At 45.5% G+C, this 27,590-nt stretch overlaps 2 protein-coding genes across 16 annotated transcripts in view; both read left to right on the top strand.

Moving 5' to 3' along the window:
- ARIH1 (ariadne RBR E3 ubiquitin protein ligase 1) overlaps positions 1–14,236 on the top strand; it is a 64,670-nt gene extending 50,434 nt beyond the window's left edge. For 5 of the 7 annotated variants that reach the window (XM_026068183.1, XM_026068186.1, XM_026068185.1 and 2 more), the window contains exons 10-14: positions 6,026–6,156; positions 6,255–6,312; positions 7,597–7,869; positions 8,776–8,888; positions 11,864–12,300. In XM_026068183.1, the coding sequence (XP_025923968.1) occupies positions 6,026–6,156; positions 6,255–6,312; positions 7,597–7,869; positions 8,776–8,888; positions 11,864–11,948 (660 nt within the window). In that variant the 3' untranslated portion in view covers positions 11,949–12,300. Of the gene's footprint in view, positions 1–6,025; positions 6,157–6,254; positions 6,313–7,596; positions 7,870–8,775; positions 8,889–11,863 lie in introns of all 7 variants that reach the window. The other 2 variants (XM_026068182.1, XM_026068184.1) reach the window with 2 other exon arrangements.
- A 1,485-nt stretch (positions 14,237–15,721) lies between these two features.
- Positions 15,722–27,590, top strand: part of BBS4 (Bardet-Biedl syndrome 4) — a 45,386-nt gene continuing 33,517 nt past the window's right edge. For 3 of the 9 annotated variants that reach the window (XR_003253913.1, XM_026068338.1, XM_026068347.1), the window contains exons 1-2: positions 15,722–15,789; positions 18,522–18,573. Coding sequence is in view for 1 of the 9 variants with exons in the window: in XM_026068338.1 (XP_025924123.1) it covers positions 15,766–15,789; positions 18,522–18,573 (76 nt within the window). In the remaining 8 variants the exon portion in view is untranslated. Of the gene's footprint in view, positions 15,790–18,521; positions 18,574–27,590 lie in introns of those variants that run through there. The other 6 variants (XM_026068341.1, XM_026068339.1, XM_026068344.1 and 3 more) reach the window with 4 other exon arrangements.

Raw genomic sequence — 27,590 nt, forward strand, 5'->3', positions numbered from 1 at the left:
GAATCCTTTCCTGCCGTAGCATGAGGCTGTAGCAATGCACTGGGCTGTGAATTGCCCAGCTGAGGTGCAGGCATGTCTGTCCTTCCTCTCTCTGTCTCTCTGCACTGCTTCTAGCAGCAAAGCAGGTCGGTCATGTTTGGGGAGGGCAGGCTTTTGCCCCCACAGCTATTTGCTTCAGTGCATGCAAGTCCGAGCCCTAAAACTGTGTTTGATTGATCCAAAAGCACCTAGACGGGAACTGAATCCCATCGGACTTCAAATCCCCATTTGCAGTGGGAAAGCCCTTTTCCAAGTAATTCACTTGTCATTGCTGCCACGTTTCCGTTGCTGCTGCCGTTCCCAGCAGGTTCTAGCTTCTCCAAAATGCTTTCTCTAGTCCTCCGAGTGTGACACTGAGCTGCAGTCTTGTCCCATGGGGCCTGTGTTCAGGGAGGAAAATTTCCTATCTTACCGGGATCAAGATGTAGGAGAAAAATACCAGTCTTCCTGGAACGTGTGCTTGAACTCTTGGTAATCCTTTGCAACAGGAGAATGAGGTAAATTTGTTCCAGCTTGCCCTGAGACAGCCTAGGAAAGGAAAACGAGGCAATTGCTGTATGAGAGGATAGAAAAGTGAAACCCAACAAACCAGAGTGCTGTGATACATTTTTTTGATGAATTATATAGAGCTGTCTGAATGAAATACGGTGAGATTTGAGTAGTGACTTTGTGGTCTCCTGTATAAGAGAAAAAATTTATTTCAGGTTCATTTACTTGCACTTGGGAGATCGCTGTGCTAGATTTCTTTTCCTGCTTGTAGAAAACAGTTTTTGGAACAGACAGTGGAGTAGATGGTCTTTGACCTAAAATAAGCTACTTCTGAGTATGTGAATTCAGTTTCACTAAATCGGTTTAAATTTGGGATAAGCCAATACAAGTTCTGCATCAAGACTTTAATTCTCGATCTTTCTTTTAGGGAAGGGTTGAATAGTTCAGGGCTTTGCATGCTGCTTCGTTTCTCGGTTTGTTGTGCATACCTGGTTTGTAACTTGTTCCTTTCTTCTTGAAATAAACTGGGCAGATTTCTGGTGTCATTGGCTTCATGTGGCTTTGAGTAAAGAAACCGCGCACATCGGTTACTTCTGTTAAGTGGACTTTCAAAGGATTGGGGAGGGGGGACCCAAACCCTCAAAACCAGAAAACTTGGATTTGTGCATTTATTTTTGGTTTTCTTAAGGTGCATCAGGGCTGCCAGAAAGGAGCCTAAAAGGAGAAGAAAATGAAAAAACGGTTTCAAACCTGAGTTTCAGCGATGTTAATCTTTCTGCATCTTTGAATTCTAAAGAAAGAAGGAAAGGGATATGGGATCTTAACTGTGCCTGTCTTCACCCAAGGCAGTGTTTTCTGTTGAAGTTAAATTGGTGTTAATGAAAGTTGCTCATCTGATACTAAAAATGCATCTGCTTTACCATTTTTGGCTCCTGGCATGTCACCATCTCATTATCTTCCAGGCTAGACAGGACTTGAACGTCTGCTGTACAGAACAAGCAGATCGATTCTCCCCCCTCCCAAAAATAACAAAAGCTATTGGGCATTTTACCCCTCAAAGCAAGACGGAACGGCATGAACCCAGTTCTGTGCCTTTTCAGGTCCCTTTTGAATGTCTGAACGTGTATTCCCTCCGTACTCTCTGAAAGTACTACGCTTGTTCTAACACATGGAGATTCTGGCATCCCAGTAGATCCTCCAGCACTCAGCTTTGCTCTGTTTCTCACCGCTGCAGTTCAGGGCCAGAACCGTGAACGGTGACTTTCCCAAGATGCGGAGCTGCCATCTTTCCTTTCAGATGAGCGAATGCTTGAAATATCCCCTTTTGCTCAATGATTCTAGGTGTTGTCTCTGTATACTATTTTGCAGTAACTGTAGCTGAGTTCAGTTTCAGACCTAGCTTCAGTTTAGGGCAGGGTGTAGGTGAAGGCATCACTGTGAATATGGCTGCTACGCTGGTGTACCCCGGTTGTCTCTGGGAGTCCCGGAGAGGACTAAGCTGTTTCACCTGCCCTGAAACACAAAAGTGTTTCTGTTTTATCCTTCTATTCATAGAACAACAGCTGAGGTTTAAGGTGTTTTGTGTACACGCAGCCTTTTATGACAAAATAGGGATTGTTCTCTTTTGCCAGGTTTGCCCGGGCTTTTGTTTCAAAGCGCAGTGTGTAAGCACAACAGCGATTTGTTTGGAGTGGAACAATGTTAATGAGGTCACTTCTGCATTGTGGCCTGATAGATAATGTACAGAATAATCTACTCATTTAGTAATTTGATTTGCTGGCTATTATGTTGTTTGCATGGCCATAATTCTCAATAAAATCTTTCTTCCCTATCCTCCTTAATCTATAAATCCCTCTTAGTTACTACGTTAGTGGTTTGAATAGTTGCTACTTTTTTTTTCCTGCTGATATTCAGCGTTTCTTTAATATGTTCTTCTCATGGCTTTTTCTTAGTCTTTAGTAATAGTTGACTTATGTACTTTTACACAACTTCATGGGTCTGTATAGTTTACTGAGTAATCTGTCTTCCTTGTGCTTTGCTTGCTGGAGTACAGAAATTTCAAAAGAATGGCATTCCCTTTAATGCAAGGGCTGTAATTAGGGTCTTTTTGTTCTCGTTTGCATCCCAGTGCTGCCTAGAAGCTGTAATCACCATTCAGTTTTGAGACACTGAAGAGCTTAGTTTTGTCCTGAAATACACGAAGGCAGAATTTCAGTGCTCATAACTGAACGTTGCTGCAGATGATGATGGCCCCACAAGTGGCGTGGAAGTGTCCCACTGTGCCTCTCCAGGTGGGCAGGTTGTCTGGGCACTACTTCTCCATTATTCCAGTTGTGGGATTTTCCTGAGCAGGAGTGATCACTCCAGCTGTTTTTTGATTTAGCTGTGTCTTCTGGTGGGGGAGACAAATGTAGGCATCTAATCAGATGAGACGTGTTTAAAAGAAACTGCGCAACTCTGCTGCCACCATCTTCTCTTGGAAAACCATTCGTGACTGTGTTCCCCAGGATCAGTGTTTGAGTGACAGCAGAGCTGAAACATAGTGCGTGAAAGGGATGCAATGACACTCTTGCATGGAAAACACACCCTAGTTGATGAGCTAACCAAGCTGTGATCTACCCACACAGTTGAGAAGGGTATTGATGTGATAAACTTAAATTTAAACCCTGATGTTTTTGTGCAGGATTGGGGAAGAGAGGAGGGCTGCTTGGGAAAGGAAAGTAGTTATTGTACTGGGCACTGCATTGGAAGGAGAGATCATTTTTAACTCCAAAGTTCACAAAACTAGATTGACTATTTGGGAACAACCTTACCTAGCTGGATAACCATCCTGTAGAGAACCCAGCGGAACATCTTGATGTTGTSTCTCTGACTGGTGTTGTCTGCCTGAGTGGCCTTCAAGGGAGCTACTCTGCTTCATTTACTCCGTTTGTAGTTGGAGAAATGCTGTGTGGTGGGGAGGAAAGCAGAGCAGGCTGAATCCATCCCCTTGTGTGCTTGCTTGCTGCTTGAAGAACTGATCAGAGTAACCAACCCAGCCAAAAAACCCTGAACCAGAAGGAATAACCAGCCAGCTAGCATGCAGTGTACTAGCAAAGCATGAGGACAGAAGGGGAGGGGTGACTGCAGAAAGAAACATTCATCAAACTTCTAGAGTAGTTTGGTTGCAGATCTGGGGAATCTTATTTACAAGACCAGCCCAGTTTTCTGGTTTGAAACTGAGATTTGGCCCTCTTACTCAAGACGAGCCCTAGGGAGTGTCGGCTTGCAACGGGTAGGTAGGACGGGAGCGCTGCCGTCATCTCCTGGCTGAATAGCTGGGAGGGAATGCTGGAGGGCAGTGCTCTCCAGACAGGCGCAGTAAGCGTACCGGCTTCTTTGAAAGGAAGGACTAGACCTTTGCTCAGGAAAACCTAGCTGGTTGTGTAGGATGTCACTCGTTTCTGCCCAGTCCTTAACCCTTCTTCTTCAGGAGCAGGCAGTTGGACCAAAGTAAGACTTCGAAGAGAAACAAATGATGCTAGTACTCAAGTGGATCTCTCTGCTGTAGCTGGGGAGAATTGTGAAATGTTTTGGGTTGGGAGGGACCCCTGGGTGTCCTCTTGTTCAGCTCCTTGGCTCAAAGCAAGGCTAACTTCAAAGTCAGGTCAGGTGGCTGCAGTGAGACTTGGTTTTCATTACTTCAGGTTTGCAAATTTGCAGTCACCAGGAAGCAAAAGTAGCTGAAAGAACTTTTTTTTAAATTAACACTTGGCCAAAAAGAGGCCACAGTTTCTCATGTTTACTTCTTCCCCCTTGTCACTTTTCCCTCATAACCTGCTTTGCCTTACTGCAAACCTCCAACCCTACTCCCAGTGAGAAAGGCTGTGTCTGACATCTGGAGACCACACTGGTCTTTTGCACCTCCTGAGCTATTTCTGAATATTTCTTGGTGTGCAAATTCTACAACTTTTTATATTACAAATACTAAAACTTGTATGAAAATGTATCTTATGATGATACCTGGGGTACTTGGAGTAGATGCAGTACAGTATGCTGGATTGTAAAAGCAGCAGTTATATACTGGTAGAGAATGTTGGTTTCTTTCTTCAGTGGGTGTATGTGTGTATTGAATGCTGGTATTGTACTCTTGATTTCTTCTCTGCAAAGTAAAAGGTAAAGACGTGCTCCTAATTGGAGGTGGGGTATTTTGTATTCTTCTGGCACAAGAGCTGCAGCTGGCTTTATAAGGGAGGATTACTGAGTTCTACCAGTTCTTTGGCTTGTGTTGAGTATCACCTTGTAGATAAAACTGTGGTTTTTGCAAAAACTTCACATTTGTATAAACTGCTGTTCCTTTTGGAAGGTGCTTTGCTTGCCCCTTCCTTGCGTGGCTGTGTGGTGAGCTGGACTGAGAACTGATCTGTGCTAAAATGCATTTTCTGTACTTGTTGGTTCGTTTAACCTTGAGTTCTTTGGCCCAGGTTTGGTGCAGCTGCACTCACTCTGTGCTTTGGGTTGTTGGTGCAAGAGAGGTGCCACAGGGACAGGAACAAGTGGTAGAAGGGTGTTGGACTGGCTTCCTTTGCTAGTAGAGTCAGCTTAGGCTGTTTTTGCCATTTCAGCTTTGTGTGCTTATTGGGGTACTAGGGGAATACTTATTTTTTTGATGTTCTACATGGGGTATCCAGCTGAATATCAAGTTATGAAATGGCCGCATGCTGCAGGTGCATGAGAATGATATTGGTGTTAGGGAGAGCTTTGGAGAATAGTTTCCGTGTGCAGTGCTGCTCTTTGATATCCTCACACTCGGCGAAGACTTCATACCTAAAAAAGGAAGCCCCACGTGGGCTCTTGTAGAAGAGTCTTCAGTGAGGTGTCACATGAAGAGGAAAAGAGGAGCCTGACAACAAACGTGGAAATGCCCCAGGAGAAGTGTCTTTTTAGTTGACAGAAGCTTCTTTGAAGCACAATAAACTTCTGTTGTGAGTTTTCAGATACTTTTTAGATGACATTTTACAACTGCAGGTGTCTCAGATTGATAACAGCATGATATCAGCACACAGTTATGCTTTAAGTTTGTGCTGAAATGGACCAAATACTTGACTGTGAAGAAAGACAGATGCCTTCCCCTGGGCTGTTATGGACCATCAGTGCTACTGTAATTTTGGAGACGGTCATAAAATCACCCATCCAGTGTACCACTAGGAATGTATGGTAGCTACATATATAAAATGAGTTATTCCTTGGGTTGTGGTGGTGGTGTTGTTTGTTTGTTGTTTTGGGGGGGGGGGTTGCTACCCAGCTGTTCTGAGTTTGGAAGTATTTTAAGGTCTGGCTTGGAAAAGGATCTTGATGATCAAAGGGACAAAGTAAATCATGCCTTTCACTTGACATGCGATTCCTTACTGCTGTGGGGACCCTTCTAAGTTCGTAAGACGGTTAGGTGTCCCGCTCTTCCATTTTCCAAATCATGTCTTGCTTTCCATGTTAACGGTAATCCGTGCCCTGTTACCAGGAATGCCCGAAATGCCACGTGACCATCGAGAAGGATGGGGGCTGCAATCACATGGTCTGTCGGAACCAGAACTGCAAAGCTGAGTTCTGCTGGGTGTGCCTGGGCCCCTGGGAGCCCCATGGATCTGCCTGGTGAGTTTGGGACTATGCCTTGCTGGAAGGCAAGGAAGTGGTAATGCCCACAGCATCCGTTTGCACTAAAATCTGTGGATTCGCTCTCCCCATTACAGGTACAACTGTAATCGCTACAACGAGGATGATGCAAAGGCAGCAAGGGATGCACAGGAGGTGAGTCCATAACCTTTGGTGGGTAAGGGAGATCACCGATCCTGTGGCATGCTTTCGGGCTTTCCATAAACCTATAAATCAGCCCTGCGGAATTTCCTGGATTTGGGCAGAAATCCAGAAGGCAGTTAAGTTCCGCAGCAGCTTTGGACTCTTGCTTTGTGCCAAAGAAAATGTTCAAAGTCACTTTAACMCAATTTAAAGAACACATTAACTCAGTTGTTATCTGTCATGCTGTCTTGCCTGTTTTATAACAGCTCTTCACATGAAGTCATCGTAATGCTGTGGGTCTAAGGCATCAACCCCGAGGTCCCTTGTAAAATGCTCTTTACTGCAAAGTTCTTGATGCTAATCCTGAGGTGCTTTTAAGCACGACATACCTTCTGAATGTAAATATAATAGACTTCAGTTGTTCCAATAACAGTTCTTGGAAGCCTGACATAAGTAGAAATTGTGGGTGAAGTTGCAGTTGCATTAAACTGTTTTGTGAATATGGATAGCACAGGCAAAACCCTTTTAATGGGGAGGGCTTGCATGCTGTGTGCTGCAGGTTGCAGCAGTCCATATCCTGCACCTTTGTCAAAGTGCTGTGATAGCCAAAACCCAAAACATTTCCAGCAGCCCCTTCTCTGGCAGATAGGTGTGACTTGGATTGAGATTTTGTGCATCCATGCTGTACAAGTTTAACCGTGCACATGTCGTCATTTTTTCAGCTGATCTGTTAGTGAAAAGAAAATAAGATTAATGGCTGTGTACTGAGTCATCTTGGTTCTCTTGTACTACTTAACACATGGCATCTTTCCCCTGCTCTGTAATCAGCGTGGCCTAGGCAACCTAGGGTTGCCCTCTTAATACAAGCACGATCATTTTTTACTTAGAATTCCTTATAAGCTGAAAAAAAGAAAAGCTGCTTCTTACTGTTTGTCACGACACCGGAAGCATTTATGTCCTGTAATTGGAGATGGGAGGCTGAAAATAAAACCAATCAGACTTTAGCAGCGTGATTCTACTTATTTTCAAGGCTGGGAATGAGAATGGCAGAGCTGTGCCAGGAAGTTCCCTGCGTGGTAGTGAGCTGCAGCAGGTCTGGCCTCTTGTTTCTGCACGCTATCGGGGTTAACAGTGCTGTGCAAAGTGGCGCCATCTGAATCTGGCCAGTGTGAGAGGAGAGGAAACACCGTTGGAAAGGAAGCTCGTTCTCAGGGGCAGGAAGAGCCTCGTGAAGGGTTTACTTCTCTTGCAGTCATTACTTTGTTTTAACTATTTGTTCTCTTTTTTCCCTAATGGGAATTAACACAGCGATCCAGAGCAGCCCTGCAGAGGTACCTGTTCTACTGCAACCGCTATATGAACCACATGCAGAGCCTGCGCTTCGAGCACAAGCTCTATGCTCAGGTGAAGCAGAAAATGGAGGAGATGCAGCAGCACAATATGTCGTGGATCGAGGTGCAGTTCCTGAAGAAAGCAGTCGACGTCCTCTGCCAGTGTCGTGCCACACTCATGTACACTTACGTCTTTGCCTTCTACCTCAAAAAGAATAATCAGTCCATTATCTTTGAGGTAGGAGAAAACAAGCTTTTCAGGAACTGAGATTACAAAGTTTACAGTGAAATAGGGATGTAATGCTTGGAGAAGCTGTTGTCCTACGATTGTACAGAAGTGGATTGGTCTTGGTATTCTGCTGGGCAAAAATTAGAGGCCCTGTTGGGCATTATGCAGCATTGCCTTTTGGAGAAGGAGAAAGCAGAATTAAAAGTTGGTGTGTTGTGAAACAAAAAAGGGATCGAGGTTGATGGCTTGAACTGGTGAAGAATGTGTTAAAGCTCAACTCTGGCATTTTTGTCTTTCCCTGGTGTTGCTTCCCCTTCCCCCCCACCCAGGGTTACTATCAGTAAAATAACACTTGAAGGTCTAAACGTGGAAGTCCAATCTGCTTTAAAGGTGAAATTGTATTGGCTATTTATGATTAAAACCATCCTTCACCAGTGTTTGTGCAGAACCCAAGCCAAATGCTTCTGTGCTGCACGCTCAGCAAATGGTGCGCAGAACTACTGAGCAGTAGTCAAAGCTGTGCCCTGATGCTGGTGGGCATGCACCAGGAGTCAGTAAAGTCTTTGCTAATGCTGGGAAAAATTAAATAGGCAAGGAAAAGAATGGAAGACAAATTGGCTTGTACCACGCTCTACAAATAGTGAGGGAAGGGTTTGTGTAGGCTTGCTAGGGTGTTGCAGATCAAGGAAGACGTAAGACCTTGTGGTAGATATGCAGATTCTCTTCCGATTGAATGAAGAAATTTCTGCTTTTTCAATTCTGATGCTCAGAGCAGGTTACTTGAGTGAGTAAATGAGATTTTTTAGATCTCATCCTGCTTTTTATTCCAGTATTAGTTTTCATTTGAATTGTAGAAAAGTCTCTTCTGGGGAAAAAAACAAATAAAAAAAACCCCGGTGTTCTTTTTCTTTACAGAATAACCAAGCAGACTTAGAGAATGCTACAGAGGTGCTTTCTGGGTACCTTGAGCGAGATATATCCCAAGATTCGCTGCAAGACATAAAGCAGAAAGTACAGGATAAGTACAGGTTTGTTTCTGAATCATCTATCTCAAAGCTGTTCTAGCACCTGTATTTGCCATCCCATGTGATTCGTAGTGGCATGTGTACTTGCCAGGTTATAGATTTCTCCAGAGTCACGTTTCTGGGAAGCTGTTTGCTTTTGGCCTTCTGCCATACATTGAGATCAGCAGCCAGTCCCTGGGCATCTGAGAGCAGCRGTAGTGTCGCGTGCCAGCCCCTGAGATCATCAGCAGTGAAGCCCCCGTGCAGATGCTGGCAGCACTGTTACGTGCCCCGGCTGGGACCAGCCCTCGGGGAGGTGATACCCTCCGAGGGAGGCTCCCACCTCTGCCTTATATCTGCTCCACTGAGCAGTAGCCAGAAGATTCAAGCCTGTAATGGAAAAGGCTTGTGTGTGAAGAGCCGTTGCTTCTGGTTACTGCCCTTACGCAGGAGGAGCCCCTGGGAGCGGCCAGGACCAAGACAGAAGAACAAGGAGCAACTTTGTTGTTCCCCACTGTCAATTTTTGCCTAGGATGTGTTGCCATAAGACAGTGATCAGCTGTTTTCTTTCAACGGTGCAGTGTGTATTGGGTCCATTTATCCAGTCTGTCCCCTGAGCAAATGTAGGTATAGGAGAGGAGCTGTGCCAAAGAGAAAGGGAGAGAGCAACCTGCTCTCAACTGTGGAAAAGAACTGAAGAACTGGGGCCCAGGTGACACGCATGCCACACATGCGTCTTCCAGTCCTAGGGAATCACTTCTGCACAGTGGAAAAATACAAAGTTGTAAACATGGATGAGTCACAGGATTATGGGTTGCATTTTTGAGGCATTTTGCCAGAGTCACTAATTCGTTATGTCTAACTTGGGGAAAAAGAAAAAAGCCCACTGCCAAAGTAAAATGAGCTTTAGTGGCTAAGGGATTCTCTGGGGTGTGGAAATAGTCACTACCTGCAGTGGGCCTGCAGCTAGGACTGGACAACTCTATTGGACCTTCTCCTCTGAGACATTTTGTAACTTTTAGCCTGCCATTAAGTTGGGATCTCGGCTCATGTTGCTGTTTGCTTAAGCCCTGTGAAACTGGATGTTCTTCTAGGGATGGTAACAACTATCGAGAACAAATTAAAACCTAATATGGCTTGAACTGCCTGAGACATAGTATCCCAAACCTGCCTGCATGTTTCTGGGATGAAAGTATGCATCTGTCAAGCCTGCGCAGGTCCCTAATTAACGAGTTCAGTCATGTCTTAATCATATCCTGCGGAGTGCACTTCACGTGCTGGTTACAGTATATTGATGCGAGATTGGGACCAACGGTGTTGTCAAGGGGGGCAGATGGGTTTTAAAGAACTCTGGGAAATTGCAGTAACGACCACCGAGCTAATTTGGTTTCAGCTGTTTTGATCTCTTAGCTTGTGAAGTTCATGCCATTTCCAGAAAACAGGATTAAACCCCACCAACAGCAAACAACTGAAGTTTGGGAAAGCGGTTACTGTGCATGTTCCCCATCACATGCTTCATAAAATCAGTGGGACTTTGTGTATGATGTTTTATGTTGCAACAGCTGATAGCGATGAGAAGAGCCAGAATGGTTTTATTCAGATAAAGCAGTCAATCCGATCCGATCCTGAACATTAACAGTATTAGGAGTGCAACTTAAAGTGAGATGCTTCCGAGTTCAGGCTGCCGTGATACACTTTTCACACTCATGCCCACATGTTAATGTGTTGTGATCAAGGATCGCCTTCTGCTCAAGTCTCCTGCAATATGCTCAGAGATTCCTCCTGTGCCTCTGCTGTGCACCTGGCTTCGGGGAGAGGCAGGGTGTTTGCTGTTGCTGAGAAGGCAGCGTTCCAGCTGCGAAAGCCCCTCAGATGCCACCCTGGCAGATACACGTGCCCAGAGACTGAACCGGCCTCCCAGGAGGACCTGGTGACTCAGCAGTCATCTCCTCAGTTCTGGTTTCTCACGTTAGAGCACGTTGCTCTGACCCGAACTGAACGGGCTCAGCTTGCGGCACTAGCGGTAGGGTGCTGTCTGCGCACTGCCGAGGCAGCTACGTGCCTGCACCTGGGGCCTCGGGAGCAGCCGATAGGATGTGGCCTGTCCCCGGTGTGCCCGAAGATGATATCCTATTTGGCATCACYGCTGCAAGGGGTTTAATCCAGAAATGCCTGCTGCTTATTTCTGATTTGCTCTTGGAACCTGACTACTTTAAACATTTCTCTGCTTTTATCTTTTTAGTTGGCTAACGCACCTGAAATGAACATGGCAGCTTTTGATATGTTCCCATGATATCACTTTTCCTCAGTATCATTGATCCTGGTAGGACTGTACCTAACTCTGGGATCAGTTTAATTTGCGGCTTTGTCTGTTTGAGGGAGTGTAGATGAGAAGACCTTGCAGGGCACAGTGCCCTTCTCAGAGGCCCAGCAGTTGCTGCGTGAGGTAAAATTTGAACGCCGACTAGGCCAGGACCCTTTCTGTAGCCAGCTGTCAAAGCTTGACTGCTTCCACCTCTGCTGGGATTTTGGAGGCGATTCAAACTGGGTCGGCAGCCCCGAGGTTCTGCCCAGCTAGCTGCTGGGTTTGCTTGTTTTGACGTGGCTCGGTGAGTCGGCAGTGGTGCACGTTGAGACCTTCATCCCGTTTCGGGTGTCACCCCTAACCTGTGCTCTGGCTCTTACAAATTGCAGCTGCTATTTCTCCATTTTTTTGGTTATTAATGGAAATTAAGAGTTCTCGGCTATACAGGCTTTGGGGATCTTTTTGCATGGGAAACTCAAGATTTGCATGATGTTTTTTCCAGCCAGGGACCTTGACTTAGCAACTGGAGTAACTGAAGTCTTAATTAGTGCTGTTAACTGGCTACACATACAGAGCCCTTCTCAGGGGATCTCCTCTTTCGAAAGTGAGGCGTAATTTAGGTTCGCATAACTTGATGCACAGAATAAGCCGTGCTTCCTAACCTGTCTCTTCTGTGCTGTCCCCTTTGCTGCAGATACTGCGAGAGTCGACGAAGGGTTTTGTTGCAGCATGTGCATGAAGGCTATGAGAAGGACCTGTGGGAGTACATTGAGGACTGAGACTGGCCCTGCATAAAATGAACTCTGAAAACTTTACCATCTAGAGTGCTCATGCGATTAAAACAAAATACACACACAAGGCACTACGCCTATTACACCGCTGGTCTGTAGTACCGGGATTCTGTTTTGTTAACAGAAACTTTAAGTAAATTATATTGTAATAAAAAGGTAGATAAACCATTGTACAACAGTATTCTAGGCGGCCAATAAGAGTGTGACAGACGCACTAAAAAAAACCCTCCAACTTTAACTTGTAACGTAGCTTCATTCTCCAAGCCGACTCCTTTTTCTTTTCTATCTTTCTTTTCCTGTGTGTAGTACAGATGAAATTTAAACCAGTTTCTTGACACTGCTTTTCATGTCCAAACCAGCCATTTTGATGTACTTTGGTAAGGGGGGATGTCTCTCCCTTCCCCCCTCCTCCTCTCTGCCACCCAAGTACATGAATGAATGTCGATTGGCTCATTGTAAAGGTGATTCTTGGGGAGGGGAGGAGGGGGGTACGCAGCAAGGAAAAAAACTTTGTATATGACTTTTAAAACAAAAAGAGGACAACACAGTATTTTTCAAAGTTGTATATAGCGCATATGCATGGACAAAGAGCAAGCGTGGCACGTGTTTGCATAATGTTTAATTACAAAAAAATATTTATTCTTTAAAAATCTTCAAGATTATGTCTATTTGCTGTGCATTTTCTTTCAGTTTGATTATTTTTGTTTTTGTTTTGTTTTCCCTGGGRTGGGGTGGGGGAAGCGTGTGCTGGTGTAGTGACTTTTTTGAGGGCTTTTACCAGAGAAGTTGGGTTTCTCCTCTTCCTGCGGTTCCTTTATGTCCATGGCCTCCGTGGTTTTGTGCGTATCCATTGCTGGCAACGGACCCCTCTGCTCACTTCCAGCTCCTGACACTCATTAACCCCGTGTGCATTGCATTAGTGATGAATGTACATCGTGATTCAGGATGCTTTGCCTTTTTCCCCAGATTGATACCGCTTTACCTGCCCAATTCAAACTCAGCTGTTCCCACCCATGCACGCAGGACACGCGCTCTGAACCTATAGGAAGTGTGTGTTTAGGCTTTTTTTTTTTCCTTTTTTTTATTCCGAGGCAGGAAAAGGAGGGGTATTTTGCACCACTTCTTGAAAGACTATTGAAAGATTGCAGCTGTGGATCTCCTCTCCCTCGCCCTTTCATCTGTCGAATGGAACGTTCCTTGCTGTTAAGTTTCACTTACATTATAACAAGTCGTAACATTGAAAAGGAAAGATGATGAAATTGTCTTTGTGTTTGTTTTGGGCTCAATTATTGGGCATACTGTCCTGGCAAATATTTAACACTCCATCTAGTGCAGTAGAAATTGAAATCAGTGGGGGATTTTTTTTCAGTTAAAAGGGGAAAGAACTAATGAGTTAGCTACTGAGTCCATTTTTATGATTTCTGTAACAAGAGCTATGTTAAAGTAAACAATTGGTGGTGGTTTTATTAAATTTACTCCTGTATAGGAATTCCTTCTGTGGTATTTTTCGCCAGGCTAGTGTCCTAAAAGCTTTCTGCCAATGTTAAAGGGGGACAAATTGAAAAGGGGTGAATTAGAAAAAGCAGATCACAAGCAGGTCTGTAAYGTGACCTGCTGTTTTCAGCTGGCACCTGAGTCACTTCAGCTCACTTGCATTCGCAGAGGAGCAGTTGGATGAATACCGACACCTCCAGACATGTAGTTTTGTGCCTCGGTATCTGCTTTCGCACTCAGCTTCCCCCACAATGGCTCATTTGCCCCTGGGAATCGCATTTGAGAATATCTGCACGTGTGCAGGTTGCTGTGCGCTTCTCTCTCGCAGACCGCCGAGGGCGAGGGGTGGGATGAAGCAGGGCTGCGCGTGAGGGGCGCGCTCTGCTCTGCTCTGCCGGGATGCTGCTGTACCCCACAGCGATGCTGGTAAAGGCCTTTCGTCGGCGTCAGGCCGGCAGCGGGTGGCTACTCCGAGCTGCTCACAAAACCCTCCCATCCAAAGCCTCTTTCAGATGTTAAAATGCTTTCTGAAACAGTGTGCTCCTCTGGAGCTGATGGGAAGCGTGGTGGCTAGCCAGGGCAGGTGGCTGGAAGAACGGATTCCGCTTGTTGGGATTTTTATTGATTCGGTGTCCCCTGAACTGCATATCTGAATGCAAAGGACAGGCTCTGACTGGCTGCTAATCATGAAAGGAAACCTGCTCAGTGTTGTCTTGAGTCTTGATGGCTGTTGACAGACCTTACTTAAGATAATTATGATTAAAACCACCTTGTGCTAGTTAGCTCTGTGGAAGCAATCTGTCACTGTTCCTTTAGTCCAGCTTTTAACTACTCCCACGGGAATTCTGTGTGTGTGAAATGATTTTGTCACCAGTAACACCAGCCGGGAGGGGTGCAGCTCTTCCTGCAGGGTCCTCCTTGCCCACGCCATGGCAGATCCTGAGCGGAGCGTGGCAGGTTGTGGAAGGGCCCTGCTCTTTCGCAGGGATACGCTTGCGAGCCGGATGCACTGATGGATTGGTTGCTTGATGGTCGCATTCAAAAGATTAAATGGGTCTCCATGTCTAACAAAGGACTGAGCTAGTGTAAAATATAGTGTAAAAAAAGCTCCCTCTGACCGCTAGGGGCTCTTGAGGCTCTGGTGTTTATGCTCTGTAGGTAGTGACTTAACTTTCAATGCATATAGCCCTAAAATGTTCTAGCGCAGCCGTACCCTAGGAAGTTATTTGTGTTTTAAGAGACGAGTAGAGCCCTGACGCTCTTCTTGCAGAGCTCCTTTCAGCTGCCCAGGGTGCTGCTGCCAGGCACTGGGGTGGGGACGCAATCAGAGGGGGGAGCGACCTGAAGCCTCCTCGCCCTTCAGTCCTCTCATAGAGACCACCTTGTGCTGGGGAAGTAACTGTTCTTTAGACAATTTCATTGTAATCTGCTGGACTGTTCCATGTTAAAGATAAACAGGGAGAGAAAGCATTCCTAATAAACTTTTATTTTATTATTTCATTAGTTACTTTGGTTTTTTTCATAGCAAACCGCTCTGGCATCCTGAAGGTACTTTCCCTTGCCGCAGCGCTGGGCGCAGCTTGTCCACGCAAGCTCCTGCTGAGATCCTGCCCCAGGAAAAGCAGGGATGCCGTGGCCACCAGGCGTGACGGCGGGGATGGGCGCCCCGAGGCGGCAGGGATGGGCGCCCTGAGGTGTCAGGGAAGGCCCCGGCACCAGGGCCAGCAGGAGCTGCCCCTTGGGAGCCCACGCTTTCCCAGGCGCTTGCTGGGGGAGAGGGGGGTTTCCTCTCAGGGAGAGCAGCCGGGCTCTGTCCTCCCCAAGGAAACGCTGCCTGAGGGTTTCACAGCCTTCGGCGTCGCTCCGGCTCTTGGGCAAGGAAAACCAAAGGCCGCGGCAGGGAAACACGGAGGCGAGCGCTGTCCCCGGGGCCGGGTGCGGCCTCCTCCGCGGGGCCTGGCTGGCTGCCCGGGCCCGCGGACACGCTGGGTAGGGTGGGAGCCGCGCCCGCCCGCCGGCCGCTGTCTCCGGCCGAGGAAAGACTGGAGCCGCTATTTCCTGCGGCCGAGCCGGGCCGGGCCGGKCCCCGCCGCCATCACGGGGCCGCCCCTCCCCCTCCACCAGGGGGCGCGGGCGGGCGAGGCCCCGGGGTTCCCGCCGCCGTCTTCCCGTCGGCCGCGGCAGGTGCCGGTTTGGCAACTCACTTCCGCTACGCTCGCCTCCTCTATGGTTCTCCCTGCCCCCGCTGCCGGAAGCTCTTCCGGGTCGGCCGGTAACCGTGGCAACGGGGAGCTTCGCGCGGCCGGACGCCATGGCGGAGCTGCAGGCCGAGCCGGTGAGGGACCCGGCCCGGGGGTGCGGGCGCGGGCCGGGCCGGGGCCTGGGTTTGGGTCTCCGCTGCTCCCGCTGTCGCTGGGGCCGCGCGGGCCTCCCCTGGGGCCGGCTCGGCTCCCGCGGGAAGGCGGGCGGCGGAGGCGCTGCGGGGCCTGGCGCCGTTTCGCCGTCCGCCCGCCCCTGGCGAGAGCTGTGCGGCGCGGGAGAGCGGGCGGGAGCCGCGGGGCTGCCCGAGGGAGCCCCTGCGCCGCCTTAGTGCGGCTGCTACGGCTCTGAAACCGGTGCGGGAGAGGAAGGGGTCGAACGATTTATGTTCGTGTTCTGAATTTTATTTCGGAGCTGTTCTTAAAAAATGAGTTGTTATCTTTGGACGTTGAGCAACCAAAGCATAACGGAAACTTGAGTCTTCTTCTAACTTTCACTGGGCTAAATGCAGCCTTGTCACCTGTAGCCTTGCTTTCCCTCGCTGCCCCCAGGGCATCTGTAATGACCGATTGCTAGTTTGCTAGTTCAGCCCTGCCAATGACGTTGTCGGATCAAGCAGGATTGGAGAAACTTGTATTCAGGCATTAATATAGTATGAAATTCCTTGAGGAGACCTGTATTAAGACCTAAAAGGGAAGTTTAAGAATGTGTGATGGGTGTGATGGAGTACATTTACTCTGTGTTCATTATTATACACTTATTGTACTGACTATAAAATATATATTAAATGTTATGTAAATGTCATAGTGGGTTCTCTCACTGAATCCAAGCCTTTCTTTAAGTACACACAGATCACTTTCTTCCATGTCTCAGGGCTCTTGCAAAATTGTCTTCATTCCCCCTGCTGAGCAGGCAGTATCATGCAATTTGATTCCTTATTGTCAAAAGCTCTTCAAGAAACTAAATGGTCTTGGAGTAAGAGAAGTGCTCTCATGGATAAATATCTTATTAAAAGGTGAGGTGCAGAGGGAAGGAATAAATGCTCATTTTTGTGGTGGGGAGAGGTCATCAGTGGGGTCTTACAAGGATCTGTACAGGCACTGTGTTTGGTGTATCTACAAATGATCTGGACAAAAGGATGACTAGTAAATTATTCAGGATAATAAAGGTGAGAAATAACTATGAGAAACTACAGAGAAATCTAACAGTGTTGAGTGACAGGGCATAGAATGGCAGTGATGTGTGTAAGCTAAAAAAAAAAAAAGCAGTATGTCAAAAAATGATGGGCTCTTAGCTGGGTATTGCTGCTTAGGAACACGATCCTGGAGTTGGGTGTTTCTGCAAAAATATCAACTCTGCATTTCTCATTAGCAATCAAAAGAACAAATAAAATGTTAGAAATCGTGAGGAAACAAAACCGACAAAAGTCTCTACGCTGCTGTATGCCTCAGGGGTATTCCCATGTCTTGGATATTGTACGCAGTTCTGCTCTTCCCAACCTCATTTAAAAAAAAAAAAAAAGGTGTGGGGGAGTGGAGCTAGAAAACATTCCTCAAACATTGCAAGGAATGACTAGGTAGACTGGCTCTCCAGCATGAAAAATTGTTTATTAAGGAGGGGAGAGGTGACACAGGTCTATAAAATCCTGCACAGCGTGGGGAAGTGGAGTGAGGGATGCCTCTTCCACCGTGAGAACTGGAGGACAGAGAAAGAGAAGATCCCCTTGTGTAATCGTGTTCTCTCTTCTGTGAATGCTTGTTTTTGCTGACTAGACAGCCTGAGTTCTAAGGACAAGCAAAAGGATGCCGTGAGCTGTATAAAATGCATCTTTCTTCCATGGACTAGTTACCTGCTTGTCCGTGAGATCTGCTTTGGGCAGTATTTGTAGGCTGAGGTTTGTTGCCTTCCATGGAACGGGACTTTGCTATGCTCACTCGCGTACAGGCGCTGATGGCTTTCTGAAAGTGCTTCTTTTTGGCTGTATTCAGGGGCAAAAGTCTGGCCTACGTGTGCCTTGGTTTTGCTCCCCATATTCTAAAATATATATTCGGTTTCTGTAAAAAGACCGCAGCTTCACTAAGGCGGAGTAATTCAGCTTGTTGTCGAAAACAGTGGGAGTGGGTGTTAGAAGTGATCAAATACATTGAGAATGCACCTGCTTTCAGGCAGCGCGCTAGGAGAAGGGCACTTGCCTCTTTCTCGTGAATGGGTGACCTCCCACAGTATTTATTTCTTCATCAAGAAAAGGCAGAATGCTGCATATTGAATTAGGTCATCTCACCCCAAAACAAATCCGATCAGTGATGACCCAAAAATCATTTTGATGTGAACTGTAAAATTGAATTTCCTGAAGCAAATGTCTCTCAGTTACAGTCAGTACAGAGACTATCCATTCTCTTCATTCTCTTTCCCCGGGAACCACTTTGTTGTAATTATGAATATTTTATACAGGAAAATGTCAAAAGCATTTATTACGATTTTTAAATAGCATTTTAAATGCTTGAGATTTTGGTTTTTAAAATGTAACGATCACTTTCTAGAATCCTAATAAATATCAGTGAACCTATAAAACAGGAAAGTACTCTAAAATGAGTGGGTTTATTTAATCTACACAGTGAACAGAAATCTCTACGTCGCTATGGCTAGGAAAGATTAGCGCTTGGTAGGGCAGAGTTTGTCTAGCAGAGATGTTGCTATTTTTATGCCCTCTTTTGGGGATTTGCCAGTTGTCCTTTCTGATTATTTTGTGGAATATTTCTTCAAGAACCTCTGCCTGGTGTATTTAACGATCTTCTTCTATCTTTTCAGGTTTCTTCATTGCCGGTGGCTACAGAACCTCCAAAATCCCGCTCCCAAAAAGGTTTGTTTTAAGATATGGTTATGATCGTGTTTCTTGGGCAGGTGGATTTTAAGATTGCTTTATAGCGTGTGCGGCTGTCTAGTAAGAAATTAATGATCAYGGAGAAATGATGAGAATATCTAGACTGTAAGTTACTGAGTACCAGGACTTTTTTCTAGGGTCTGTTGATCACTAGCTCAGTGGAGCCATAATCTACTGCTGGTGAACTTACTATATACCTCTGGCCTGCATCATGTTTGCTTGTAAGATAATATAATATAAGAGACTATTTTATTATGTACATACTTTTTGGGCTGCTAATGAGTTTGATATTCACCTTCTTGAATAATAAAAGGGGTTTCCTCATTTCAGGTTCTGTAAATACTTGAATTCTTCAGAATAATGTCTTGCTATAAAAATGATCTTGCAAAGCTGTGGAATCATCATGTTTCATTGATTTTCATGTCACATTTTCCAAGTTTTGAAGTGAAAGGGATGTGCAAGTGAGATCAAACCTGTCTCTTCAGGTTTTAACTGGTTTTAACTGTAGTTTGCTTGTTTTTCATTCTGAAAGTGAGAGATAATTAACTCAGAGCTGTTGCTTTGAAATCTTGGTTGAATCTGAACTGGAACAGTAACAACTTCAGTTATTCAGTTCAAAATGTTTGATGAAAGCCTGATGGTCTACCTCAACCCCCGTGTGGGTCTGCAGAACAGTTTGATGTTGCAGTCTCTCCTTTCCCCTCTTCCTTCGCTCCTGTCCCGCATCTTGCAAGGGTGCGCACGGTGGGCGTTTCCTTCTCTGCAGTTCTGAGCTGTGCTCCACCAGCGTTCCTACTAAGGATCTGTTCATTGTAGGGACTTCTGTGCCTGCCTAAGGTGAGGTTTGTTTTTGTGGATTTTCCTTCCCCCTTTAGTGTACAAATGGTCCCATCATCCCAGATTACGATTAACAGGGAACTCTGCGATGTTGTTACACCCTCAGCAAACTTGCATGCAAGTCAGAAGCAGTTCACGTTGTACCTTGCCTTTACTTCAGGAAGCCTCGCTTAAGGAGCCCTGCACTTTGGACTTCTGCCCTTGAATGCGGAGTTTGCCTGTCAGAGCACTCCCTGTGAGGAGCTCTCATATATTCCTGAATCCCTCAGGATGGAGACTGCCCTGGTGATACTTGCCTTTTCGGGGGGAGGTCAGGCTAACATCACATGGTCCTGATTCCTGGCAGCAGAATTCCGGTGCTTGAGCAGATTATTACTCTCTGAGAGGCAATCTTTGAAGTTTCAGTAGACCTAAAGTTGTTAGCTCGCCCAAGTCTGAGCCTCTCTTGTACAGTGCCCAAAACTGAGGGGGAAAAGACTGCTACTAGCTTCAGGCCTGTACGCAAGTAAAAATAAAATCAAAGCTGACTTTCATCTCGACTGCCAACTCTTTTAGGGCAAGAATGGCTGTTACGATGGAACAAACAGCTTGGCTGTGGAGGCTCTGATTCACTGCTGAGTGAGATTGTTCATCTCCATCTTTTTCTATAAAGATTGTGACTCTGATCCATAGTAACCACCGCCTTATTCTGTCTTGTCACGCAAGTCACATCTATGATATTTGCACTGCCTGTGTGGGCTGGGAGGCTGCGTCTTCTCTCTGTTTTTACAGGACAGCATACACTTACAGTTCTCTAAATAAAACAGCTGTGAAGGGACCAGGCTGATGGTGTTTGCCAAGAGACAGACTATCACTCTAGTGCTCTTTCCTGGAGGGTTGAGGTCTATTAAATCAACTCTGCATAATTCATGAGTGAATGTAATAGCTGGAAAAGAAAGATGGGGCCATCAACCTTACAAACAAGGCAGCGGAGGTGTGCTGTATAGAAGCTGTCATGCCTCTGTCAGCTTGCTTGTTAAACTGTCAGTCAAGTGCCTTGCTGCTTTTAAGTGCGCACAATTTAATATTGATTGTTGGGGAAAATGAACCGCGGCACTTGCGACTTTCTTAATGGGACCGCTCGTACAGATACTGCCTGCTGTTTGACGAAGGGACGCGGCTTTACGGCTGCCGAGGAGGGTGTTTTGCCTTGGCAGCCCTGCACCCAAGCCAGCCAGTTCTTTAAAAAGGGGCACCAGCGCTCCTTCGGCTTCTAGGGAAGTGCTCGGAGGCTGGGTGACGGCTGTGCAGAAGCTCGGGTCTGCCTTCGTCGCCAGCCCGGACTCCTTCCCCTCCCTGGGTTTGGCACTGGCGTTCGCACAGCTGCGTGCCAGCTGGGAAACTCCGGTAACTGTGAACTCCCGTTATTCACCTCCCTGGGTTTCCCTTTCATAAGAACGTGACTGTTGATTTCAACAGGTAGCTCCAAACTAACTGTGGCAAGGAAAATAAATTCCCGCCTGTAACATTGGTAATCGCGTCAGGGTCTCTTAAGGCAAATTGAGGCAGCTTCTCTCCAGCACCTGGCACACCAGGTTGCTCTTCCACGAAACGCTCTCRAAGGCTTTGTGCTCGCCATTGACTGTTTTGGCCGTATTGCGTTTAGTGATAGCTGATTTGAGCTGCCTGTTTGCTAGTCTCTGGAAAAGGAGGGCAGGAGCAAGATTTGTAATGGGAAGTGATGTACCAGTGTCCTTTGTGCGTGTGAATATGACATTGGGGACGTGGAAGAGGAGGGGAAAGGAGAAGAAGTGCTATCTGCTATGCTTTAGTGGAGGTTGGGGAAAAAGAATAGCATTTCTTCACTGTGAGAGGCTTCTCTCCTAGGACTTTACTGGAATTCCTTGATGAAGGTTCTCTTCTTTTAGTTTGGCTGAGGAGAATTGTGGTAAGATATAAGGAGCTAGAGAAATCCACAGCAATTCTGTTTGTATAGAAGAGAGCTGCTAAACTTCATGTAAAGTAACATTTTTAAACAYTGAAAGGTAAATTCCTGTTTCAGCAATTTGCCTTTTTTGCTTGCATTTTATTTTCAAGTCGAATGCAAGGGAGATCCTGAAACCAACATTAGTGCGTCTGAATTCAGATCGTGACGGCTCGRCTTTGTTTGTGCTGGGTAGAAGTAAGGTATTAAATTTACGTTTCTGAAAATGTGATCTTGAATYTGCTAAAAGCAATTTGCATGACAGAATACAAAAGCGAAGTTTTGCTGTTTATCCAGAAGAAAAGCCATGTTTTCAAGCAGTCTGAAGTGGGATGCAGATGATAATACGTTGAATATTGTTGAACTATAGAACTTGGAAATAGAGCGACTTCCCCTTGCTGTTGCATTGCTTTCCTCATGTTGATGTATGTTCGATGCTCTCCTGTAAGGCAAGAAAAAYCAGAAACTTGGAGCCAGTATATAGCAAGCTGATTTTAGGACTCTTAAACAAGAATAACTTTTAGCGAAGAGAATTTGGTCTTGAATTAGCTGCTGTCAGGGCTGATCRGTCATGTAGCTCTTTGCTTGCGAACGGCTGAAAGGTGAGGATTTGAAAGAGCCTGTCTTGCAGGCAGGTCAGTCCGAAGGGGGAATGATGAGCGTTCAACAGGTGCGTAGACGGTCGGGAGCCGATGGTGGCGGCGGCGGGGAGAGGCATTGCGTGCAGCCATCGGGTTAGAAATCTCTAAATCGAGCAATCTAAATTAAAGGGATCGGTAGGCGGCAAACCCCTCGGAGTGCCTCATAGCTGCATGCGGTGACAACCGTTATTCAGGAGCTGACACGTTAGGGGCGAAAACCATTCATTATTTTGTCCTTTGCCCCCCGTGGGGAGCGCGGCTCTGCAAGTCGATTCCCTTTGTTGCTACGTCGAGATCCATAACTCTCCCCGTGTTGATATTTTTTTTCCCCGAGCAATTGGTGGCAGAATAAAGGCAGCTCTGCTCCTTGAAGCAATGGGGAGGGAATATCAGCCTGCCGAGATAGGGTTTTAATCTCCCTGCTGCATTTTAAATTAATCAGATATTTTCCAAAATGCTTTCCTGGTTTTGAAGCGAAGGAGGCTGCCTCCCATCTCCCTACTTTCCTTTTGCCAYGCAGTCCAGTCAAATCCGTTTATAGTAGCTGATAGTACTGTGGTAGAGAAGGCTTCTTCACCAGCTTATACTGTTGATTTTTATGGAACATAACTTGAATTTATTTCCCTTTATCATGAAAAAGGTCATCTGGAAAAGGAAGTTCTGGGCTTTCCTGTTAGACTTGTTCATAGGTGAACAGAACAATTTTAAATGCATTTTGATTTTTACGCAAATAATAGAGCCCAGCTTTTGCTGAGCTACAGTGATGGCTTTTTAATAAGARGATAGAATCCTCAAAAATTTCTACCACAATAAGTACTAGATAGTAGATTAAAGTAGAGCACAACTGAGTTACTGGGAAAATTTAGGCTAGAAATCGTTTAGACTTTGAAGAAGCAGAATTCTGAATAGGAACCAGCTACCTTCTATGTTTACCCAAATAAGGATCGGGTAGATAATTTTCCAAGTGAAAATCTTCCCTCRTGAATTGTAAAAGCATTAGCAGGGATTAAGTGTTCTCCCCAGTCCTGGGCATCGGGATATTTTTTGGATACATTGTAGGTATGTTTGTCTAGTGTTTAAAGCAAGGAATTCCGCCTTGGATTAACTGCGGCCTTTGGCAAACTGCTTCAACTTTGTTTTTTTTCAGTTTATCAACCACAAGATTAGTCTAATATTCAGTGACAGTATTTGGATGCTGCTGACTTTCGTTAATGTTACGAAAATGTTTGGAGACATTAAAAGAACAATGCTATATAAATATATAGATTACAAAGCACTTCTCGGCCTGTCCCAGCGCTGCTAAAGGTAGTATTGAAGGGTGCAGACGAGATGTAAGAGCATACTAGTAAGGAGAAGTTTCGGGCCGCTCTCTGGTCACATCTGCCTGCTAGGYGTTTTAACACGCTCATCGCTTCGCATCAGAACATTTCCATAAAATAAACCAGGTGCCTGGACGTTTCAAGGCTTGTGAATCTTTGTCTTTTTTTATTTTTATTTTTTTTAGGTAAGTTCACTTCAGTCTTGGATGATTACCAGCGTGACTGGTGCAAATGTCTTGTGAGRCCGGGGTGGGTGGTTTGAAATGGGGAGATGAAGTTTGCTCTGTTTTTATTACGTTCTCCATTACTGCGACAAAGTAAGTTGCTGACCTAAGATTGGAATGATTGATGAGACTGGGGTATCAGTGATGAATGTGCAAGTACTCAGCGCCCCTCTGTAAGTAATAGCAACGTTCAATTAGATTTGGTTGTTGCAGGTAAGTAGATAATAGAAGTAGGGAAGCGTGTAATGTAAGAGTGTGGTTTAAAGCTGTGGTAATCAGAATATTCCTCYGTGTGGCTCAGAATTGCCACTCTTTCACCGCACGGAAACTTAAGTTTTGGACGGATGACAACTACATCGTATTTCACATCTTATCAGGGTGGTTTAATTTGTTTAATTGCATTTTGGAACGTTTGCAAGTGGTGCGTTTTATTCTTCTCCCGCTAAATCCCWTGTCAATATTTAGCTCAAATACTGATAGTGCCCCCCTTTTTACATAGGTACTCATCTCTGAAGACAAGGATATAGTCTACGAGTTCAAATAAAAAATAATTGCACTTGCAGATCTGATGGGCGGCAAAGCTCCCTTTATCTGGTATTGGCTCTGCTTAGGGAGTGCTCACAAGGATGAGTAATCTTAAAATATGACTGTTAGATAATAAATAACCTTCAGATTGTGCAGAAGTCTTATGATCTGTTCTGCGAATGCATCTCAGTGCCTCGCCGGGTGGTTCCCGCTCTAGCAGATGAACCGCCGGGAATCCCTCCTGCTCCTGGAAGCATCCTAATGACTCGAGCACTCTGCAGCACAGCAACTTTCCAGCACCCTGAGGAGTGGATTCGGTGCACTGCAGCGCTGGTCATTTCTGAATTCCTAATACTTTTTTTTTTTTTTAATCAATATAAATCCATTCTTTGAGCCAGCTTCAAAGCTGCCTTTGAACTTGTGAGAGTGAAACTGCCTGAGAAATGCAGATAAAAAACAACCCCCTTGAATTAAATTAACTCATACTTCTAAGTGTGTTAAACAGAAAAGGTCTTTGTGGAAATGTCGGGTGGGGGGAGCAAACGCAGTTCCCGGTGTCTGTACRTGCTGCTCTCTTTCCATGCGGTCATGTTCAAGCCAGGTTTTTTAGCCCACTTGAACATAGAATCTTGTTAGAAGAAAGTGATTTCTAAATAATAGAGATTAGCTGGTAATTACATTCATGGTTTCATATGAGAATCTCATGTTTTCATCTCTGTGGAAAGTGGATAGTCCTGTTGTGTTTAATTTGTTCGGGATTTGATACAGAGGTTAGTTTTGAAAAGTCAGATTAAAAAAACTTAAATTACCCTTTTGGGCTAATCATATTGTAGCTATAATGTACTTACTACCTTTTTTCTGTCTAAAATAGTTTTTCCCTTAGATTTGTATGTCCTTCTTCACTTCTTCCTCTTCTCCCCACAGCAACGACCCAGTAATCTCTGCACCCTAAAGACTTTGCAAGCCTGGAAGCACTTAAGCGTGAATGTGCTAGTACAGCTCTGCCCTCTTGTGTGTGCACGTTAATATCTGTGGTTACGTGACCACGGGCTGTTTTTCAGATGCAGCGCAGTAGATATATCTTACTGTCAAGAATGGCATCGCTGTAAGACTTCAGCACTGACTTTTAAATCAGGAGGTTCATCGTTTTAGGTCTAGCCTTAACATCTTTTGGCAGTTGCCAGCCTATCTCGGCTTCCTCTCTGTAAAGATGAGGTTCCATATCTGCTTTTTAAGCCTGTTGCAAACGTAATTAAACAAGGACTGGAAAGTGCTATACAAATGTCACCTCCTGTAACAGCCATGTATAATCTGAGTATTTTTTGATCATTTGCTGTCAAGGAATATATCACACTGGATTAGGATGAGGAAGAGGGTGAAGTAGAGCAACCCAGCTTTAGAAGGGCTGACTGTACAATTGTAGCATGTTGGTTTAGTATCACATTACAGTTGGTGAATTTATTTTTGAGGTTCCTTAAAGACCCTTGATGCTAGGCAAGTTTCTTTGGTGTTTTAAAGCACTCAGCATGTTAGTCTCTGCCTGTTGGTGTACTGCTTACAGGTAAAATGGCATCTCCTTTTGTGATTTTTATTTATTTTTTATTGTATAAAAGTAGTAAGTAACAAATTCAGGAAGGGTGGATTCATTTTCCTGAATTTACATATCTCTGATTTAAACTTTAGATCTGAGCAGATTACTTGTGCTCCTCCTTTGATAAATGGAAAGCGCTACCTGGGTGCCATTGCTCTGACCTCTCCTAGCCACCTCCCTTCGGATGAGATGTGTCGTTCCTTGGGGATGCGTATTGCTCCTCCTTACTGTAAAAAGAGTCCAAGGCAAGTAACTCAGATGTCTCACTTTTCAGATGCCCAGGTTAGGGGAGATGCATCCCACTCAAGAATGTCGGAGTTCGTGTTGTCTGTGTGACTTTAACGCAAGCCCTTGAGTCTTCAGTGACGTAATTGCACATTGACTTTAGCCGAGCTCTCTGACATCCATCGCACGGGAATGATAGAAGTTGCTGAAAGAGGGCTCGCAGCTCAGGGAGGGCTTTTTTAATAAAGAATCTTGCCATTATTCAGTATATAGCCACAGGTTATGTTCTCTTCAGCTACCCAATCCCATAGATAAATTCTCTGATGCTGCAGCATTCTTCTACGTAGTACTCCAGCGCAGTGTATTAGATATTAAAGACTCTTGAGAGAATAACTGCTCTAACACTTTGTTTAGCAGGAAGAGTTGTGGGAAGTGAAAGTCAAAAGTAGGTACTAATTTTGGGTGCCCAACTTGTGGTTCTTGAGGGCTTGATTTTTAGAGTAGTTAACTGTGTGTTTTATAGCGCTTCCACGTCCAGAGCGCAGCTCCTGTTGCTCTCCCTTGCTTGAGGGAGCGCGGTGAGATAGCAGGTCCCATGTCTTCCAAGCTGTGCAGGCAGAACGTGATGGATAGGCCTGTAGTGGCCACCTTTGCAAAGCTTGGTTAGGTGATTTCCAGCATTAGGTAGGTGCTTTGTGACAGGAATCAGAGTGAGATTTCTTTTCTCGTGAGCRGTATCACACCCTCTTCCCAAAGAGGTCATTCATTCCTTTCTTTCCGGTTCTGTCCCCGTTGCCGCAGATGTTTTAAGCTGCGTAGCAGATGCCGCAAGAGTCCTGCGATTTAGTCACTGTACGTTTGTGATTCAGAACAATTTTAGTCACTGTCCAACCTTGATTCATTTTTATATTCATCGTTTGTAGGACGAGGCAGGGGACCTGGTGAAAATACTAGCGTGTTTTCCTGTAATTGTAGATGTGCTCGTGTAATTAAAGTCTGTAGCCTGAGACATATGTGCCAGAGGGAGAAGAGAAGGCTGCATGGGCAGATGCTCATTCTGGGACAGGCATCTGATGTGGAAAGCTTCATCCTGAGGCCATAAGCCTGGAAAAACTCTGCGTGTTCAGAAACAGGGTCTTGTAGTAGAAAGTGTTAGGCYGTTTGCAAGACCACCTACAAAACATCTATTTTTGCAGAGGATGAAATGAGGGTGGCTTTTAGGTATTATTTCCTGTTGAGTGGCAAGTTTCCAAAGCTGTCCCCGTCATAATTTTGTTTTGATTTAAATAGGATGGTTTTTCTTACAAAAGTCTTATAATGGTTTTAGTTTTAGTTTTCATTGCCAATATCTCGCACCATAGATAGGGAAAGACTAAGCCTACGCAGAGTTTAGACCAAAGCACGGATTAGACCGGAAATCGGGCAACCACCGATCGCGGGGAATTAATGAGAAGCTAATTAGGCAGGTTATTTTGGGAATGTCTGCAGGCAGTGCTGCTACTTTTGTGGGGGAAGTGTCTTCGATGCCTATTTTACTATGGAAGGAGACAGTGGGCATCAGCAGTTGCTATCTCAGAGCTCCTGGGCTGTTTAGATGCCAGTTTGTTGAGAAGCCTCCTGTAACGGCCTCTTCTACCTCCCAGTGAATCCCAGTGGGAATGGTTGTGCAAA

Source organism: Apteryx rowi, unplaced genomic scaffold (assembly GCF_003343035.1).
Source record: "Apteryx rowi isolate R43461 unplaced genomic scaffold, aptRow1 scaffold_27, whole genome shotgun sequence".
Taxonomy (NCBI): domain Eukaryota; kingdom Metazoa; phylum Chordata; class Aves; order Apterygiformes; family Apterygidae; genus Apteryx; species Apteryx rowi.